General features: G+C 36.0%; 1 protein-coding gene across 2 annotated transcripts in view; it reads left to right on the forward strand.

The window, feature by feature from the left end:
- Window positions 1–2,223: 2,223 nt before the first annotated feature.
- Window positions 2,224–19,793, forward strand: part of kcnip2 (potassium voltage-gated channel interacting protein 2) — a 95,111-nt gene continuing 77,541 nt past the window's right edge. For both annotated transcript variants that reach the window (XM_014469276.2, XM_023326912.1), the window contains exons 1-2: window positions 2,224–2,338; window positions 2,441–2,540. In XM_014469276.2, the coding sequence (XP_014324762.1) occupies window positions 2,468–2,540 (73 nt within the window). In that variant the 5' untranslated portion in view covers window positions 2,224–2,338; window positions 2,441–2,467. The remainder of the gene's footprint in view (window positions 2,339–2,440; window positions 2,541–19,793) is intronic.

The raw sequence follows: 19,793 nt of genomic DNA on the forward strand, positions 1-19,793 counted from the left end.
AACATTTGAATTATGATTTAAATGATTTAAAGTTAAAATGGTAACCTGGAAGTTCTGCATTTCACCAGAAAGGAGAAAGAAAAATTGAATTTCTGATGTTTGAGCTGGGTTTTTGCATTCAACAAATTACCAATTTTTTAGTATTAGGATGTTCTTTCCTATGCCAGCATCAAATGCCTAAACACAAATTAACATCTTGCTAATATAATCATTCAATAGTGATCTCATGTATTAATATCCTGTTTAGTCCATTGTTACAAACTACAGCCCTGAAAGAATTTAGTTCAATTAATTATAGACGAGTCACATTTGTTATTCCACCTTTACTTGCTCTCTTTTTTTCTAGCTTACTTTGAAGAAAAATAGCTCCCTTAGTTTAGCTGCGAATTAATACAGTGGACCAATTTAAGCGTGAAGTCATGAGAAGCTCTTTGTCTCCTTCAGGTTGAGAAGAGAGCCCCATGGTTATAATGAACTGAAGCATGAAACTCAGAAAATGTGAGTAGCAAACATAAACTGCAAAAATTTAGAAATGGTCTTTTGGCATTCTCTTTCAAAGATCCTGCTTTCCTACAAGCTAGTTGTCTGCTTCTCCCTCCAGCAGCCTTGCTATTCTTTCGGTGTTCACATTTAATTTGTCTTGCACAAATATTATTTGTAACTTATTCTGCTTCTCGCACCGTCTGCTACATTCAAGGAGCCTTTTATTGCATAATTAGCTGGAAACTTGCATGAGACCAATTCAAATTTGAATGATCATTGCAAATTAGATTTACTGGCAAAATATACAAGCCAGCAGCTGTTTGGACTGAGCACATTAAATACAAACAACTTAAATACCCTAATGCTATTAACATCACAAGTGGTTTCTCCATCTTAAGCACAAATGCCATTTTTAATTACTACTGCAGTCTCAAGATTTTTTAACCCCCACATGACAACTATTTCAGTACCTAGTAGTGCACCTTTTGCTGTTATGACCTGCTGCAAATGTGATTCACAGTCAGGCACCAGATGCTGGCAGAATTTCTGAGCAATCTGAGCCGCCTCCTGTTGGGCAAAGACATCTAGTTCATAAATATTCTTGGGTTTGTGTGCTACAACTGCCTTTTCAAAATCTCATCAACAGAGTTCAAGTCAGGCGACTCTGATGGTTTTCTTGGTGAGTTTCTGAAAGTAACTTTGGTGAAGTTTGATATATGGTTGGGATTAGTGTCCTGTTTGTAGCTTCATAGACACCAAAGCTTTGGCTTCCTCACGTTCACTGACAGTATGATATGTTCCCAGGATTTCTTGACACTAAACTGAATTGATTTTGCTCTCCACAAGCTACAGATTTTCAGTGCCAAAGTTTGTAAAGCAGCTCGTTATTGTAGGTGTTTTGCAGAATTATTTCAACAAATATCCATTTTTTCCTCTCACTCATTTATAGGTAATTCTATTTAGGTCTTGATTCATTGCTCAACTAACTGGAATCCCCCAAACTCTTTGACTTATTTATACAATTGTGAACAAATTGGAGTTAACTTTTCTTGTGAGTTTTGGTCAGTGTATTTCTACAACTTCAGGCATGCAGCCTTTCAATGATGCATCAACTAAACCTTGGGGAAATTGAAACTTCAATGGCCACTGCCACCAGGTCTTGATGGTTTGGAAAACTAACTGTGAATGTTGATGATGCTTGATTATGATGTAAAAAAAACAACTATGTTTTAAAAGGAAGGTTATTTATGATAGACCTACCAAAGTAAGAGAGGTAAAGACAGAAAAGAAGAGATGAGAAGAAGAAGGATAGAGACAAGGCTTCTCAGAGTATGTGAGTATTTATAGATCATAAATAGACAGAACCTCTGCCTGGCAGCAGCAGTGTGCTGCTTGTTGCTATTGCTGATGTCTCTGTAAACATACAGCATATCTCTGACTCAATGAGAAACATACGGAGTAGAGGGGATTTAGATATTGAAGTAAAGACGTAGGGAAAACCAATATAATGATCAAGACAGATCTGCATGGCCAAAATCAAATGTATATCTGTATATCAAAGAGAAAATGAGATTCAAAACAACGCCATTCATAATTAGGCCATTGAGATGTTCCGAGATCTAAAGTCGGATCAGCTCTATCTGCGTTCACAGCTCGCCTACTCTCTCTCTCTTTGCCTCTCTCTCTTTCTGCCCATAAGCGTGCGCGCGTGCCGATCCATGTGAGAGTGCAGACCAAAAAGCGCGCGCTTGCTTCACTCAGCTCGTGGAAGCGGAGAGCGCACAGATCCACAAGGAATAATAAAACACAGCTTCCTGCTTTCCGCGTATGGCACTTCAAATATGACTTATTAACGGTAGTGTACTTGCAGCCATCTTCTGACGAAAACGAGAAATTTAAAAAGTAATTTTTTTTTTCTTTCAGTAAGAAACACTAATCTTTCAATTGCTTACCACAGTTTCACATACCGGCGCAGACTGGGAATATGAAGCAGAAAAACCGTGACCAAAGCTTGTCGGAGTCCAGAGAGCTGGATGGATCCTATGACCAGCTGACGGGTGAGATAACTTTGAAATTTTACCGTCTGGGAAAAGATTCAATATAACCCGATAGTCTTGGTTGTTTTAACAAGAACTTTAGTCATATGTCAATTAAATGAAAAAAGGAAAAATATGTCATGGACAATTAAAATTATGATTTTTAATGTTCAGCTAATTGTCACTTTTTATTAGAGTATGTGCGGCTTCCAAGTCTTAGTCCCCAAAAATGTTATTCTTTTAACTTTTGGATATTTTCCTAAAGAACAATAAAAAACTACATCTATTTATAAGTTACTATATTTAATCTTTTCTCTCAGTGTTGCATGAGATGTGCGTATTGTTAAGTGATGCATTTCCTGTCTTTTGACTATTTTGTGATAAAAGTGCGAATCTTGGCTTGGCTCAGTTATGGGAGACCACCTTTTATTTTTGTCGGCGTGTAAAGCGCTCTGTATTGAAAACACTCGTCCAACCCTGAAAAATTACGGAATTCCGACCACATTCCTCTACGTTTTGAGGGAGTTCACTTCAAAGAGAAATCTCAAATCCCAGTGAATTCCCCCCTCCCCCCTTTCTCACTGCAATGATTAAAGACAAAGGTGATTCGTGAATGAACGCTGTAGCTGCAAACATCTGGTCGATTTAGTTAATTTCAGTGGTTAACTTTGTTAACGTGTGTTCATTGGTTAACGTGTGTGCTGTCTTTCTATGGGTTGAAAACCTCTTCCCAACATGTCAGATTCCTGATGTGAAACTATGTTTGTGGTGTGTCCACACCTGTGGCATAGTAGATGTGACTTATAATAATTTAAAAGTCATGACCAGGTGATGAGCAACTTCATATTTTGCCAGCAAGGAAGCCTGTTGACTGTGTGAGCTGAGCTCTCCATTCAGGAGTTGTGGAGGCAAGCAGTTTTGTCAGTGCATTAACTATTGTGCGCAATTTCTGCTAAAAATGATTTTCTGATCAGAGGTTTACAAAGGCAAAAAATTTCTATTATTTCTAAAGTATTTTGCCACAGTGAAATGGTTATAGCATACAATATAAAAGATTTTAGGAGTGGGTGTACAGGTTTGAATTTAAAGCGTCTTTTCACTCTAATCGGCAGACGATCAAGATTGCAGGTGGAATTAATAACATTGATTAAATCTTCATTAGGTTCTCCTTTTGGAGACTGGGATAAAAGAAGCATCAACTTAAGCAAGTATTTCCTCAAAAGTGATATGTCAGAAACAAGAAAGACGGCAAAGTGTAGATTCAAGAGATTGACAAGAGACGAACTGGGAAGCTGGATCAGACCATCTCCAAAACAGGACTCCTTTTTGGTGTTTATGTTTACTAGGAATCAAATATTGTCCAAGAGAACAATCTCTCTCTCTCTTTTTCCATATATATATACATACACACACACCCCAAGTCCGCTTTAAAATTAATCCATGGATGGTGGCATCCATCGTCACTTCCATAAACATTGTGCTGTTGTGACGTCAACATTCTTCTTCTGTGCATAGGGGTCACTTTGGAGTCATAATCGCTCACACAGAACTCTGATTGTGATCACATTTAATTAGCAGTATGGACGATCGCGCAAAGAAATCAGATTTCACCAAATTTCTTAATTGACCTGCTGTGTGAACGCAGCCCAAGACAGACTGACTGACATGAAGACAGAGAAACAGAAATTTTAGATGTCATACAAATTCACGTTGTCCTTGAAATAAGATGCAGATCCTCTTTCATACACACTAGATTATTCCACTTTGCTTTAACAGTCGGTCTCCCATGTGCGAGTGTCCACATGAAGTCATAATGCTTTTTTAAAAGTTGAATAATGAGTGCGAAAGAGCAGCACTAAGTCGTTCATGGTGCTGGAGCAATTTACTACTTGCAGAGTTAATGACTTTTTCAAAGATGTGAGTAGCATGGTCAATTCATCTTTGTAAGACACTGTCAACTCTCCAGCATGCTTATCCCTGGTGGTTTGTATGGTTATTAAGGCTTGCTCTCAACGAAAGTGGATATAGAGAAGATGAGATGTAGATTAAGATGTGGAAAAACATCTCGTTTTTTTTGTTTGTATGCCATTCTTGGGTTATACTTGGGTTATATCTTAGGTAATACTGATGTCATTAATTTAATAAATGCCTAAAAAGGGGGAAATATTTGAGTGCTACACATGTTCTTTTTTACACTTTATTGTTTTACACATTGCTTAATTGCATCAACTGTAAATTAACCTCTTTGAGTGGTACAACAGATTTAAGACTCGTTTGCTCTCTCGATGCATACTGCACTTGATCTTGTCAACACAAATCACATAAATTATCACCTAAGCTCAGTATAAGATTAAAAACATAATGATTTCTGCAGGGTTGTCTTCAGATAATTAAAAGGCTAGATGGTGATAATATTGGGGAGGCATAGAAAAAGCAAAAGGTATAGGAAAATTTCAGGGGTTTTACTGTGTAGTTACATATAGGGGTGGATACTGCTGCTTCTTTTTGTTTTTTATTGGCGGTTGGCAAACAGCTGTTTAGTTTCATAATGCCAGTGTTTTTCAAATAATGCTTAAAAATGATTCAAAAAATTATATACATTATCAGTTTCCACAAGGAGATTTTGTTACATTTAGATACACTTCAATTCAAATACATTACTGTCATGTTATAACGTTTGTTCTCAATAAAACAAAAACATGTGTTGTTTTGCAACTGATTTATTTTCAGATACTTTACTTCTCAAAAATGTTAATGTGTACACACATAAAGAATATATATATATATATATATATATATATATATATATATATATATATATAAATAAAAACAGTATGTATTTTTTTTTCTTGCTCATATGCACAACCATGGTGGAAAACAAGTAATACATAAAATTATTCATCGGTAATTAAATGAATTATTCATATATTACTTACAAAACAAATATTATAAGTATCTTAAAGCTATATTGAATTGAATCAATATTGAATTAAATTGTGACTCAAAGTATCGAAACTGAAGTGTGAGGTTCCTAAAAATACTCAACCCTATTCTAAACCATTACTACTATCCAAGAAGAGGCAACAGAGTTTTTTAATGGTTTACTGGAAAAAAAAAAAATCCAAGAATTGTTCAGACATTAATTGAGAGCAAAATTGGTATCAGCCATGAAAAGCCAGATCATTGCTTCTCTAAAAAATATTGATAAAAAAAATATACATGGCTTATAAAGGAAAACGTATTCATACCCTGAAAAGGAAACTCAGACTTTCTAATGAAATTGTATAACACAGCACCTACATGTGGATTTATGCAGAGGGAACGTTTTATAAATAATTTGTGTTTTGCTGCTTAGTTCTGTGACTCGCTGAAATCTCAAGTCTATTTGTGCACTGCTGGAAATCAGCGACACACAAAACCTTCTGACATCATTAAAGTAATTCTGATATGAGTGAATAAAAACAAAAGAAAAAGACGACTAAACAGCATTTTATAAGAAGATCTCAAATTGGTGCATTTGCATATGACAGTTGATTTCATGCAAGTCCCAAGTAAGATAAAAAGTGTTGCAGCATGATGTTAGCACATTGTTTGTGAACATGGAGGTGGCTTTGTCTCTGCGTGTGTGTGTGTGCATTTGTGTGTGTGTGTGTGTGGGAAGAACCGCTACAGGTGAGTCATCCCTCTTACTTACCAACGACTTGTGAGTGTAGTGAGAGTGTGTGTATGTGTGCTCAAAGTAAAGCTGACCTGTGTTGCCTAAAGCCAGTGTGGGTGGTCTCCAATTCCAATTTGAGTGAAAATGTAGCCCCTCTAGAAATGACTCCCTCACAGGTTGCCGAGCCGTAATGAAATGAGCTCTGCAGTGCCTTCGCGTGTGTCAGGATGTGTGTTAGCATGGCATTCCCCGTTGTCTGTAAGAGCGCTGGTTGAGAGATGAGAAATAATTATAGACGTGCGGTACAGTAACCTCCTCCTTCACCTCACAAGCCACAATTAGGGCCAATATCATCTGCACACACACACATAATATCTTATGCCGTCTGCAGCTTTTGTTTCAACCCTTATTCTGAGTCCAGAATATAACCTAAAATCTATCAGAATTGGTTGATAGCTGTTCGGTCATAATTTTTTGTTTTGTTCTAAAACTATACAGTGAATATCAAGTTAAACATTTAAATATTGCAATCATGTGCTTATCATGACAGAAACTGTTCATGCATGTTTAGGACTTCGTATTTTCTGTTTTAACATCTTGTACAAGTGTCTGAGCAGCATGATTGCAGAATATGTATATAAGTAGGTTTTCAACAAAGATGCATTAGTAGCTCAAGAAGAGAGAACTGAGAATTAGCAGAAAACTGAAATCTGATAATTCAAACACAGTTTTATTCCAGTCCTTGAATGCACCATGACTAGTGCACTTAAAGTACTTTTTTGAGTAGATGAGCAGCCCATAGCTGAATTATAGTAGTACATCTTTTGTGTAGACAAATTTACTCAGATAAAGTCCTGCACAATATCAAGAAAACATGTAGTCAGATTGCTATTGCTGAATGTCACTTCCTGACTGTCTTCTCTGAGCTTCATCATCTCATCTAAAAATATGGTGTGTATTAAGCCATTTGGAGTGTGAATGGATTTCACCGAAAATATGTTTCATGCTATGACTAAATATTGCATCCAAGCATTCCTTGCTTGGGTGCAATATTTTGTGGTATATTAGCACATTTCTTTATACAGACAAATCCAATTAAATGAAATAAATACAATAATAGCCTTATCTTTAGTGCAAATATAAGTAAGTTGTAGGAATATGATAGATGTTTTATACATTTTACTGTCATATATAGAATAAATGCAACAAAAAATCATCCTGAAAATGGAACTGGTTACATTTTATTGGCTCTGACCAATGACTTTTAGATGAAATATTGAAATCTTACATTTTTGTTTTCAATGCATTAAATGTATCAAAACTATCACGTACTGTTTTGAATGTATAAATACATAACATGTACTTTAAAGTACCCTTTGGAGCTTATCTGCAATTAGATAAAAATAAGGTTCTACTTCAGACCTTCTAACTCTATCAATGAACCTGTGATACATGTTCATTGAATCTTTTGTGTGTAATGGTCTTTTTAAAAAAGAAAAACTGGAATTGGTCAAAATTGAAATTGGCATCTCTAACCCAAAAGGAATCTATTAATCGGTACCTACCTTTGAACGTCTGATTGGAGCATCTCTAATCCACAGACCAAACTGTAAAATGAAATTTTCTATAAACTATAGATAGTTAAATGAGTTGCAAACATTGAGTTTTTGAGTTCATTCATCAGTGTATTCCTTATTGAAATATTTGGAGCAAGTGACAGAAGTCTCATCGACAAACAGTCTTTATGTTGAGGGCAGCAAGTGATTGTGAACTATAAGCACATCCAATAGGTATGCCTGAGGACTGGCCCTTCATTGTCACCGTTTCTTTTCTTCTTAGTTTCAGTTTGGACAACTCCTTTTTGGACTGCTGAGTATTCCCCTTCCCACTGCCTGGCATAGATACAAGTCTTGACAACCTGAAACGTCAGACAGAGTTTCAACATTTGACAACTGAGTATGAGCAGGGTCTCGTCATTCAGAAATTTAACATATCCAAGGTTTGCAAGAACATGAAGTGGCAATATTTTTACCCTGGTGACTGAATTGGTTTTCGCCATTTTTTTTTAACTCCACTTGAAATGTTTGTTCTGTCTTCATAATAACTAAATGGGGGTGGAAATTTTAGAAATGTAACCTAATTTAGATAAACGTGTCCCCAAAGGTAAAACTTGTAGTTTATTTGTAAATGCCTGAATGTTTCAATCTTAATATTTGAAGGATAATTGCACATTTAATTGTTTATACCTATGACTACGAGACACCATGGCATGGTCAGGGTGTAGACAGGCTAGACAATGATCTTTAGGACACTATCACATATCTGTCAAGGCACTCTTAATTTAGATGAAGAAAGATAATTATGAGCCAAACTGAAATTGTCCAGGTGAATGTTTTCACTGGCCTGGAATCTGCATGACAACCTCTGCTCTGACAGAGGAAGAACTGCTCCTACATTACATTTAATTTGGTTGAGTGAGCTGAATTAAGAACATAGATGGCTTTAAGAGATCTTGGTTCAACACTTTTTGCTGCAACAAGATTCTTAATGACCACTGGTGCTCCGTAAAATGCTTGAAATAATGTGGCATTGCATGTGCCAAGACATCCATGGTGCATTTGTCTCATTGAGGATCTTCTCTCTGTTGAGGTTGGAATCACTAAAATGACATGAAACAATCTCTACATGGAGTGGTACTTAGAATAGGTCACTTGGGTTTCCCTGTCGCAGTGGTTACATTAAAGAGAATTTGGTATGATAAAGAATGTGAAGAAGTGAACATGGCACTCTCTCAAAACCACAACCAAGAAACATGTCTTATGGACTTGCACAGAAACATCCTTGCATAATAAAATACATACATTTTTCTTTGTTTTGCTAAATAATTTATTTTTTATTGACTGTATACAAATCTATTAAATGTGTAACCCTTGTGATTGTTACTTTTGGAAAATGAGACAGTGACATCACGGCAAAAGGAACTCAAACCTGGTGCTGCTGCTCACTGCATTTGACATATGTGATCTTAATACACCCATAATACAAACTAAAGAGGCAGTAATTATGGCAACACATAAATCAGGACTTGATGTTTCACAAAATGCACTTAAATTCTATGCGTTTGAATTTCATCTTACAGTAAAAGCTAGGTATTTGCATACGCTGTCTCTAACATTAAGAATAAATAAGCTAATCTAGTTTTATTAGTTGGGCCTACCATAATTTTACATCTCTGATAAACCCAACTGGCCTAAAGAAAATCCAAAAATCATTTATTTTATATAAAAGTCAGAATTATGACCGAAGTCATTTTTAGAGTTTTTAAAAAAAAATGTCCTCAAAGTTTGCAGGCCCCCTCGTGCACAAGCTTATTTTCTGGACACGAGTATTCAACAGGACTTAGTGTAGTGCTTTACTTTGTTCTCTTTGACCAATTGAAACTAATTTACCTTATTGCTTGCAGTCATTCAGGTCCAAACTTTAACTTCCTGGCTGAGGTCTTAAAATTATCTTCAATATTTCCATATATTCTTTTCTTATCTATTTTGTGAAGTCAGCCACCCCTCCTGCAGCAAAACATTCTCACAGCATGATGCTGCCTTCCACATGCTTCAAACCCAATATTGTGTTCTTAAATGTTCAACAAATTAAGATCACTGTCTCTGACACATTTGCTGACTGTAAATTGGCTTATCAATTTTGTGTTTGCATTTCTGTTTATTCTTCCTGAGTTACCTAATAGTCCATGTTAGTACAGGCCTTGCTCCGCTGTGAATGGCGGCACTACTTCGTCAGCCTCAGCGATCGTCTTCATTTCTTTTGTTTTTGTTTTGCTAAGTTAATTTAGCAAAACTGACTTTGACTCAGAATTAATTAAAAAAAACTGAAACAATGGAGACCAACATCATTTCACAAACCAAATTAAAATAACTCAGACTCCAACTCCAGAAAGTTATGATGACCTCTTGTAGATTAAGTTTCATCAATTTAATTGCTTCATCATGAAGGAAAGCTATTTAATTACGTAGAAAAGTATTTTTTTTCACTTGTTTAAAATCTGTTCAACTCATTATTTAGCAGAGCCAAAGGGCAACATGGACGAGTTGAGATGCAGACACTGGTACATTTGCATTTGTCTAAGTCTTAATTACACTCCCTGACCCTGTCTTTTATGTCTTGCTTTAAGAGCTCTTCTTACCCATCAAAGTCTGGTAATGAGCAACTATTTCTACTATATTTATTGTTCAGTAGCATTCAGATTCCTCAGAGCTAAGATTCCTCTGACTCTTGAAAAATTTGGCTTATTTGGATAATTCTGTCTCCCTATGATCCTTATTGTTTCAATCTCAAATATACCCTTTTACTTCACGTTTGATATTATTTAATATATATATATAATAAACTCTCTTGCAGTTTACTTTGCCCTACGTATCTGTGTCAGTTCCTTGCTGTCTCATTGTCAGTTCTCTAACTTGCATCCTGACCCTCATCCTGCCTTCCCTTTCCAGCTGTGTGAAACCACAGTGCAACCGTAGCTTAATAGGGTGGGAAGCCAGAATCAATTCTAACGAGATTTAATCTTTGATAGAATCTACGGAAGGCCAGACGATCGTTAATTAAAATCAGACCTGCTTCCCTCTCTCGTAGTGGCACAACCTCTTGTTATTCTGGGCTCCTTCTCTGCACACACATCCATTCAGAAATGTGTGCAGGCAACAAGGACAGGAATGTAGGGGAGGATGGAGATTAAAGCAACAGGAGTTTTAAGATGGGGTTGGCAAACTGAATTTGCTAAGAAAGCTTTCAGGATAACACGGATAAAAGAAAACATCTGTTTTGAGTTTTTGTTTGTTCGATGCTGGGGCCGTCTCAGAAACATTTATCAACTTGAATGATTGACAGGAAGCGTGTCAAACTGTGACAGAGCCCTGTGTCTTTCACTGTGGGCCCTTCTCTTGCTTCGCTGCTCTGTCAGTCACAACATCTGATCTGCATTAGAGGATGATTTTCTGTCCATTAGCTCAGCCACTTTCCATTAGATGGAGAGTAACTCATCAGTATGAGGAACAGTAGATGTTCAAACAGTACAATGCTGCATTTACAAGTTACACGACTGTCCTTCAATATACCCTTTCATTCCTTTTATATAAATGTCTAAAGAACAGAAAATCCCCTAAAACTCTCTGTATTTTTTACAAGAAAAGTGATTGCTGTGTGTGTGTGTAGTCCGTGCGAGGAGCAATCTACATTAGTGTGGAGGATGTCTGAAGGGTATGTATAACAAGTGTAATGTTTCTCCAAAATGATGCCTGGAGAGTGTGTATGTGTGTGTCTGGTTGAATGTGTACAGGATGGAGCTGTAACCAAAAAAGTCTGGTTTTACAAAAAATCATCTTTTGATTTTGTGTGATGAACACAAAATGCAAAAAAAGACAAATTAATGATTACCTCACCTAATAAAAAGCCATCTGAATGCACTAATCAGCAGATGATCAGGTCTTACTTACAACATTTATGTTTATACAGTGAACAATAATAATGATGTAAAAATGTCAACTACATTAAAATATCAACTGTGCACTGATTAATATGTCAGGGCTCCTTTTGCATTAATTACAACATCATGCAGGTGATCATCTTGTGGTTCTGCTGAGATGTTGAGAAAGACCGAGTAGCTTTGATCACATCCTTGAGTTTATCTTTGTTGGTACGTCTGGTTTCTCCCATCTTCCTCTTTTCAATACTGCATAGATTCTCAGCCTGGGTTTTCCACCAAATCAGTTTCACTTCTTAACTGGCTCTGTAAAAAGAAAAAAAGGTTTGCTTTTCCACAGCATGAGAGCCAAGCCGGACCCCCATTATTGCATCATTATAAACGTCTTGTTTATGGCCGTGGTTGATCGTTCTTGTTTTATTTTGCGCTTTGTATTGTATGGACACAGTTTAACTGCACAAATTAGTAACCATGCTGACACAGGCCCTATTATCACCACTTTTATTTATGAACTCTTTTTTTAATCTACAGGTAATGCTTGTGAATGCATCACAATCCTTAGCATCTGATTTCTGATCCCCAACAGCAGCATTGGAAACCTTTAGAGTAATGTTTATTTAAAAAAACCCTGCTGATATAAAAAAAACCCCTAAAGTGTTAAAAAGCAGAATAGGAAATCATCTATATGGAATAATGGGAAAAAAATCAAATAAGAGCAGTGCTGCTAAAACTGTTACTCTGATGCTAAGCATATTTTTTTTTTCTGACAATACAAGGCTGCCAACACCGAAGCGCAGGTTCACATACTGTATGTGTGCACAGTCAAGAAAGAAAGCACAGTGGGGATAGTTGGATCAATAGTCCATTGGTCAAGATAAATTGTCTGCCTATGTAAACAGTGTATAACTGATAGACCAATTAAGAGAACTTTAATTGAGATTGTCTTCTGCTGGACTGTAGTGGTAAGAGGTGATGTTATTTAAACTGTGTGAAAATTTTTTACTTGGACTGAAAATCCCAAACATGGGTCATAGTTATGCTTCTGCTAATTTTGTCCACTGTTAAATATGCAGTGCGTATATAAATAACTTTTCATGAATCAATATTTATTGTTTGTACTAAATGTATTAAAATGTTGTTTTATTTTATTCCATGTCATATGGCACTGAAATCGCTTACCTTTTGAGAATTGGTGGCTTGTCAAAATTAATAATTTACTTGCATGTAAATTGCATGTGCATTTACATCTCTACTTTATGTAAACAGTTTTTATCAGAAAAACAAATATTTTCACACACATTTAGAAAACTCCTGTTTTAATATATTGGTAGTTATGGGGAAAAAGATTACTTTACAATAAAATGATGTGTGGAGAACAAGCTAGAAACCACAATATCCATGTCTTCAATTTTACAGATTTTCTGTCAAGATACTTCATGACCTGAATCTTTTGTTTTTGAAAAGTTAATTTATTGGAGAAAATTATAAAAAGACATGGAAAATGATTAACAAAACAATAGTAGGACAATTATTAACTGTACTTCCAGTCATACATGCTCATTAAATAGTTAATCTACTTTAACTATTTACTTTAAGTTTCAGTTCACTGAGTGTCTTTTATATAAAATTTATACATTTAACTTTTAAATAAATGTCTTGTCTATAACTTTTCAGGAATAATCAACCAGTTCTATATGTTAATTATAAAAGAATCTTTATGGGACTGTTTCCAGTCCAAATAATCCTCAGAATTAAATACAAATGAGGTAGATTTGTGTTTTCACAATGTATTCACAAAAACTTTGCATGCAATATTCTTTGGGTATTGAAAAATAAGAAACAGATTTATTTCCCAGAGGACAGACCTGGAAATTTTTCAATTATTGTATAATGCACTGGCATGTAAGGACTTATATGCGTTCCTCTAGCACTTGGTCTTGGTCATTTCTGCTCGACTATATGTTGACAAGTCAGATGAGTTGGAAATAAATTGTAATAGTGAGATAAAATCGATAATAAAAATCCAATTTGAATTTGCTCTCCATGTCATGCGTTGCATGGTGAGCAGAAATTGTTAAGCCAGCATCATTAGTTCTCTGGCAGGGCTTTGCTGCCCTCGCCCTGGCCTTAAAACGACTTCCTTCATCATCGCTGTATTGTCAGCCTGAGGCCAGGTTGTCAGAGGAGACAATTCCTGACAGCCCAGTCTTTATCTTTCCCTGGAGATGCTGAAGTCAGCCAAACTCTCCACCAGCTAAGTATGCACACCCTGACAAGGTAGAAGAAAATGAAACCAATTTCATTTTGGAGGCTATCTGGTTCAAGGTATTATTACAACTGTGTGCAAGGAGGATTTTGAGAAATTGTAAAGTGCTGATGTAGGAATAATGTGCTCGGCTTCACTGAATTTTTTGAGTGTGTGTGCAGACTTAAACCGTGCTGTATTTTCAGGCTGACACACCAAACTAGTTTCTGGCATTATCTAATGATGCATACCTTTAAATTAGTTGGCTTTAATAATCTCCTTTGCACTTGCTTGTTCTGGTTGTTTGCTTGTTGGCTTTGGGACTTGAAAATCCTATTTCCCCGCTTGCTTTCTCCCTCCGGCGCCGGTAAACCGATTACTCACAAAGCAACTTGACATTCCAGAAGTGCCACTCCCTGGGCACCACGGTCTGGCACGGGGATTTCAGAAGAGTGAATGGAGTCTGCTAATCAGCACACACATTGACAGAGGCTCACAAACTCCAACAAAGGCAACTTTGATTGATTGGTGGAGTGACAGCCTTGACAGCGATGGGATCATTACCGGCCCGGAGCAGTAACACAGTTTCGGACAGTAAATCTGGTCCTGAACCTGAGGCTGTGTACAAAAAAGAAATAGAGAGACATTTAAGTTTTAAAAAAGAACAGAAAGTGACATTCATGTTTTCCTGCTTTATTTTATTTTTTTGCAGTAGTAACATTGACAAAGAATGTTGGATGTTAATAATCGTATATGCTATATTTATAAAAATTACTTGATGAATAACAGACGGGTGGGAAAAACATAGGGGTTGTTAAACCTCTAAATCAAATTTTTGAGGCAAAAAAAATAAATATTTTTTAAGTCTAAAACATAAATTACACTCAACACCATTTTTAAAGCAGATGATTTTGAAACAAACTTTTCAGAAAGAAAAACAGAAAAGCACTCTTTGGCTGCATTCCCACAAGTTACGTCAGCTAGGTATTCTTTAAACTATTAGCAAAAGGTTTCTTGAGTAAAAAAGTGTATTGTTGTACTATGTTTTACTTCTTGTGTTATCTGTCAATACAATACCTCTGCTGATGTCTGTGTATTGCTTTCATGAATTGAATACACACTCTCCCTTTACCTGTGAAGACGAACTCAAGCAGCTTTTTATGGTGTCTGAGCCAAATAAATGACAGCTTCTCAATATTCTTACTACACTGTGGGTAACATTAGGTTTAGGGGACGTTTTAGAGCCAAACTTTCATGTGAAAAAGCTGCTGTGAGTGTTGAATGATTTAACATTATTCTCGTAAGTAAAACACAGACTGATTATGCATAGCAACGTAGGTAATATCCCATTAAATATTATCAAGCAGTATCTTGCTCAATGGTATATTTGTTAATGACATTTTTCATTTCAAGTGACTGTTCACTTCTATGTTGAAATGTAGGCAGACTGTGCTTGCCACAATGCAGTTTTACTTCTTTGATAGAGTGCCCAAGTTACTGAACTGAGACACCATTTCTCTTGACACCTTTCTCCTCTTCACTGGCTAAGTTTGAGTTTAATATTCTCTGTTCAACATCATAATTTTTTAATATACTATCTTTTTAAGATAGCTTTCTCTACATGCTTCAGTGCTTTGACTAATCTTTATACAAAAAAGTGACATTAATTTTATACTTTAATAAATGGGTGTATTTGCAGTATATAAAAAGAAAAGCTGTTTCAAATTAAAAATCTTTCACCTTACCATCTAGGAACCAAATGCAATTAAAAAAAATATTAAAAAGTTTTAATGAATGTCATAATTAAAACTTGGAGAGTCCCGAACTAACACCTGTCTAAGGGTTGCTTTCATAAGCTCAAGATGTTTGCATTTAATGAGTGTAAATTAGGCAGACGAGCACGTTCTACTGCGTTCGCAAAAAGTCATTAAGAGGGGTAACGATTATTAATGAGGGCCACACAAATTTCACGTAGTGAAATATGGGCCTGTTGTTTTGTTCCTGCTTGCTCACAACAGAGACAGAGGCTTCCCTGGATTTCTGGCATCAAAGTACAAGTGTGGCAGCATTTTTGAGTTGGCTCATCATCTTGGAAGAAAAGCGAGATGAGTTTTGGGCATAAATCTTTATTATGTAAGTTAATATGAGTGGCTGATTCTTACAATGGTTCAACCTGCCAATAAATGTGTTAAATGCAGTGTGTAGCAGTGTGTTTGTACTTGACATGAGGGAAGCGTCCCATTTTTCTCTCTTTGTCTAATTACTGCTCACCTGGCCTATTTATCTTTTTTTAATATTTTTGGCCTGGTTTTGAACATTTCTGGTTTCCTACCCGAATAGTCACACCTCTAACCATCTGTGGCTGTTAGACTTTTAGAAACACTAAATAAAACATCCAATATTGTATTATGTATCACAAGTAAAAGCATAATCCAATAACCATATTTGTTTTTAAATTATTCCTCTGGTGTTGATTTTCACAAAAGCAAGTTTTAGGTTATTTATAAGGGAAATCAGAGGATGTTTCTGCCAGGCATATTTTGTTTACAATACTAAATAAATACACAATGGCTACAGTCTAAATCCCAATTCATCTTTCTCTACAGTTTTACATGCAGCAGAAGTTCCCCCCAACTTACACTGCTTGCGTCTCAGAACGAACTCCGCAATAATTATTCATCCATTATAGTCAATGAGAATGTTTACACCAACTCTGTACTATAAGAATCTTATAAATAAATTATTAAAAATCTGGTTGAATGTGTGACCTCTGGTATTAGTTTCCATTGTTCATGCTGGGCAGATGCCCATCCGAGAATTTTCTACCACAAAGCAGTTTTCTTGATTTCATTAATTATAACCATTCATCCAGTTCCTGATGTAGCAAAGCAATCTCTGATCATCATACTACCACCAGCATTTTTTACAGTTCTTATGATGTTGTTTTTCTGAAATTCAGTGTTGTGTTCAACACAGGTGGTAATAGAACAGGCACCTCACTTTCATCAGTTTAAAATGTTTTTCCAAAAGTCTTTAGCGCTACAAAGAGGTGTATTTGTAATTTTAAGGTGGTCGTTTGTTTTCCTTTTGGTCAGTTGTGTTTTTCACTTTGGATCTATAGCATAGATGGTATTTTTGCTTAGCTGGACTAGTCTGACTGTGGTTCACTGGAGTCCCAGAGCCTTAGAAATGTCTGAGTAACCCTCATAAGACTAACAAGTGTCACTTTGTTCTCTTGTATTCTCCATGATGTGTTGTTTTTAGACATTTCAACTTACTTCATGTTGTGATGTAGGTTTGAATAACTTGGGTTATTCTTATCTGCTACTGAAAGTTGTTTGATTTGATCATTTCAGTGGGACAAAAAAGCAAAAAAGAAGACATTTGCAGGTGTCTCATGGAGCTTTTTGACCAGAATTTGAATGGGGGTTTGTTTACTTTTCACCTTGCTGTTTGTGTCAAGCACTGCTTTTAATGCTTTAAAGCACTGCTTTAAGTACTTACCTTATTAAATTGCTTGTAAGCTCTGTCTGTAATATTAAGACAAACACCAATGTTTGGGCTCTGTAAACAGAAAATCTGGACCAATGTATTATTGTGTCCTTGTAGCTGTCAGACAGTAACTTGTTCTAATTTTATTATGACATGGAAACAGCAGATCACAAGCCTGAGCTGCATCATTAGCATATATTCTGACTTTACTCATTTTCTATTCTGCTTCTGTTTGGTGTCGATCAAGAGTAAAACAGGAAAGTACAACAACAGTTGCAGCAAAGTGGTTTATTTTGTTTTGTGTAAGGAGTATTTCTTTAAATAAGTTGCATTTACTAGTTTCTCGTTTTTTACTGTTACTATTACAACTACTATGACAATCACACACTTTTAATGAACTAAGTGCAACTTGTGTCTTCAACTAGTGAGTGTTGAAGAACAGTTTTTTATTTACACCTGTTTGCATTGCTTGTCGCTGTTTGCTGCATGTTTGTGCCTCTTGGCTGCCGTACTTGAATCAAACTCCAAAGCTGTAAGGACAAATGCTGGTTATTCCTATTAATCCTGTCGCATTTCTTATACTTGATTGAGTTTGTTGTTTGAAAGTACCAACAAATACAAATTTTCTATCATCATTCAGAACTAAAAGTGTGATTCAGAGTAATTTTGTTGATCTGTAAGTATTTCATTTATGATTTAGGAGTACACACATACAAATATACTCTTTGTGAAGTCGATCCAACACCCTTTATCCGCTGTATTTGTGTGTGTGAGTGACTGAAACAGAGAACAAAAGAGGATGGTTGAAGTGATCTCCGGTGACCCTCTCAATCACTGCTGATTGTGCTCATGATCCGAATGAAACTGATAAGAATTGTTTGGCCTCAAATCAGCCTTTCTCTTTCTGTTTCGATTAAATTCTTCTGCACAAAAAGAGGAGGAAAGATCTCAGATGAAATTAAAAGTGATGAAGACAATGGCCCAGACAAAACCACAGACATACAATGCCACAGGCTGTAAAGCAACACACATTCAATAAAACCAGATGTCAGCATGAAAGTCAGACAGTCAAATAACGTCAAACTAGAAGAGCACTGAAATCATCTGCTCTTCTGCTGCGTCTCTAATAAAAGACAAAGAATCAAATAAAAATGTTATAAATTAATGCAGCCTCCATTTAGTGAGGTGTACAACTTGGCTAAAACTGAGACCAGGCGATTCATGTACACACACACACACACACACACACACACACACACACACACACACACACACACACACACACACACACACACACACACACACACACACCCCCACACACCAAGAAGAGGTGAGACTGATGCCTGCTGATTTGTTGATCCAGGACTATATTGCCACAGCTGCTCACTGTCATCTCTTCCAAGCAGCCAGAAAAGGACGGCTGTCATCATGCACCTCTGTTGGTATAATGCTTATAGGGAATATTTTTAGTTAGTTTCACATTCTGGGCTTGAATGAAGTGTGCTACAACCAAGGTGGACAAAGTGAGGTGAAGAGTGTACGTGTTTTTATGCCGTTATGCAAGGTGAAGCCTATTTTTAAAGTTCAGTCCCCGAGGCTGTTTTGAATGATCAGCCTTCACAAGTCCCTTCAAATTGTTACATACAAATTATTACTATTAAAATTAAAACTATTCAATTTCCTTGAAATGTTTTAAATTGCAGACACAACCTTTAATTTATCTTAATTGGATTTTTATTTGTGAAAGTTCAACATATATTATTAAATGATTGTGAAACTGAAGGGAAAAAATATACCTATAGTTTTCAAAACTTTTTCCAAATCTAAAATTTTTACTTTTCTTTGTTTTCAGCCTCTCAGAGTCAATGCTAAGTAGAACCAGCTACAACCATCCATACGATCAGGCGATCTTCTACATGGTTGTTTAGTGCCCTGCATGCCTTGTGACACATTTTCAGTGGAGTGCACAACTAAAGGCCGATTTCAACAGAGCAGATTGGTCTGATTTTATAGAAGTGTTCAAATGCCAGAGCTAGGAAATAAATTCAGGACCAATGTCTCCTTATAACAAGAAACTTTCTTTTTTTTAAAGCAAGACAAAAAACTTCTTTAAACAAGAACACTTTCTAATTTTAACTTGATGTAAAACTCATCATAACATGCAACACATCTTCTAGCTTAAATAAGAAAGGTCATAACAGTAAAACAACATCTTTTGGGAGATTCAAGTGTCGTCTTGAAGGAACACAGTGAACAGGAGGAGAGTCTGATGGAGATGCTTTTATGCCTTTTTTTAAAAATTCGTAATCTATCAAAGGAACATATATTTATATCTTGTTATAACAAGAAAGCTTCTCATTATAAAAATATGTAAAACTTGTCTCG

Source organism: Xiphophorus maculatus, chromosome 22, assembly GCF_002775205.1.
Source record: "Xiphophorus maculatus strain JP 163 A chromosome 22, X_maculatus-5.0-male, whole genome shotgun sequence".
Lineage (NCBI taxonomy): Eukaryota > Metazoa > Chordata > Actinopteri > Cyprinodontiformes > Poeciliidae > Xiphophorus > Xiphophorus maculatus.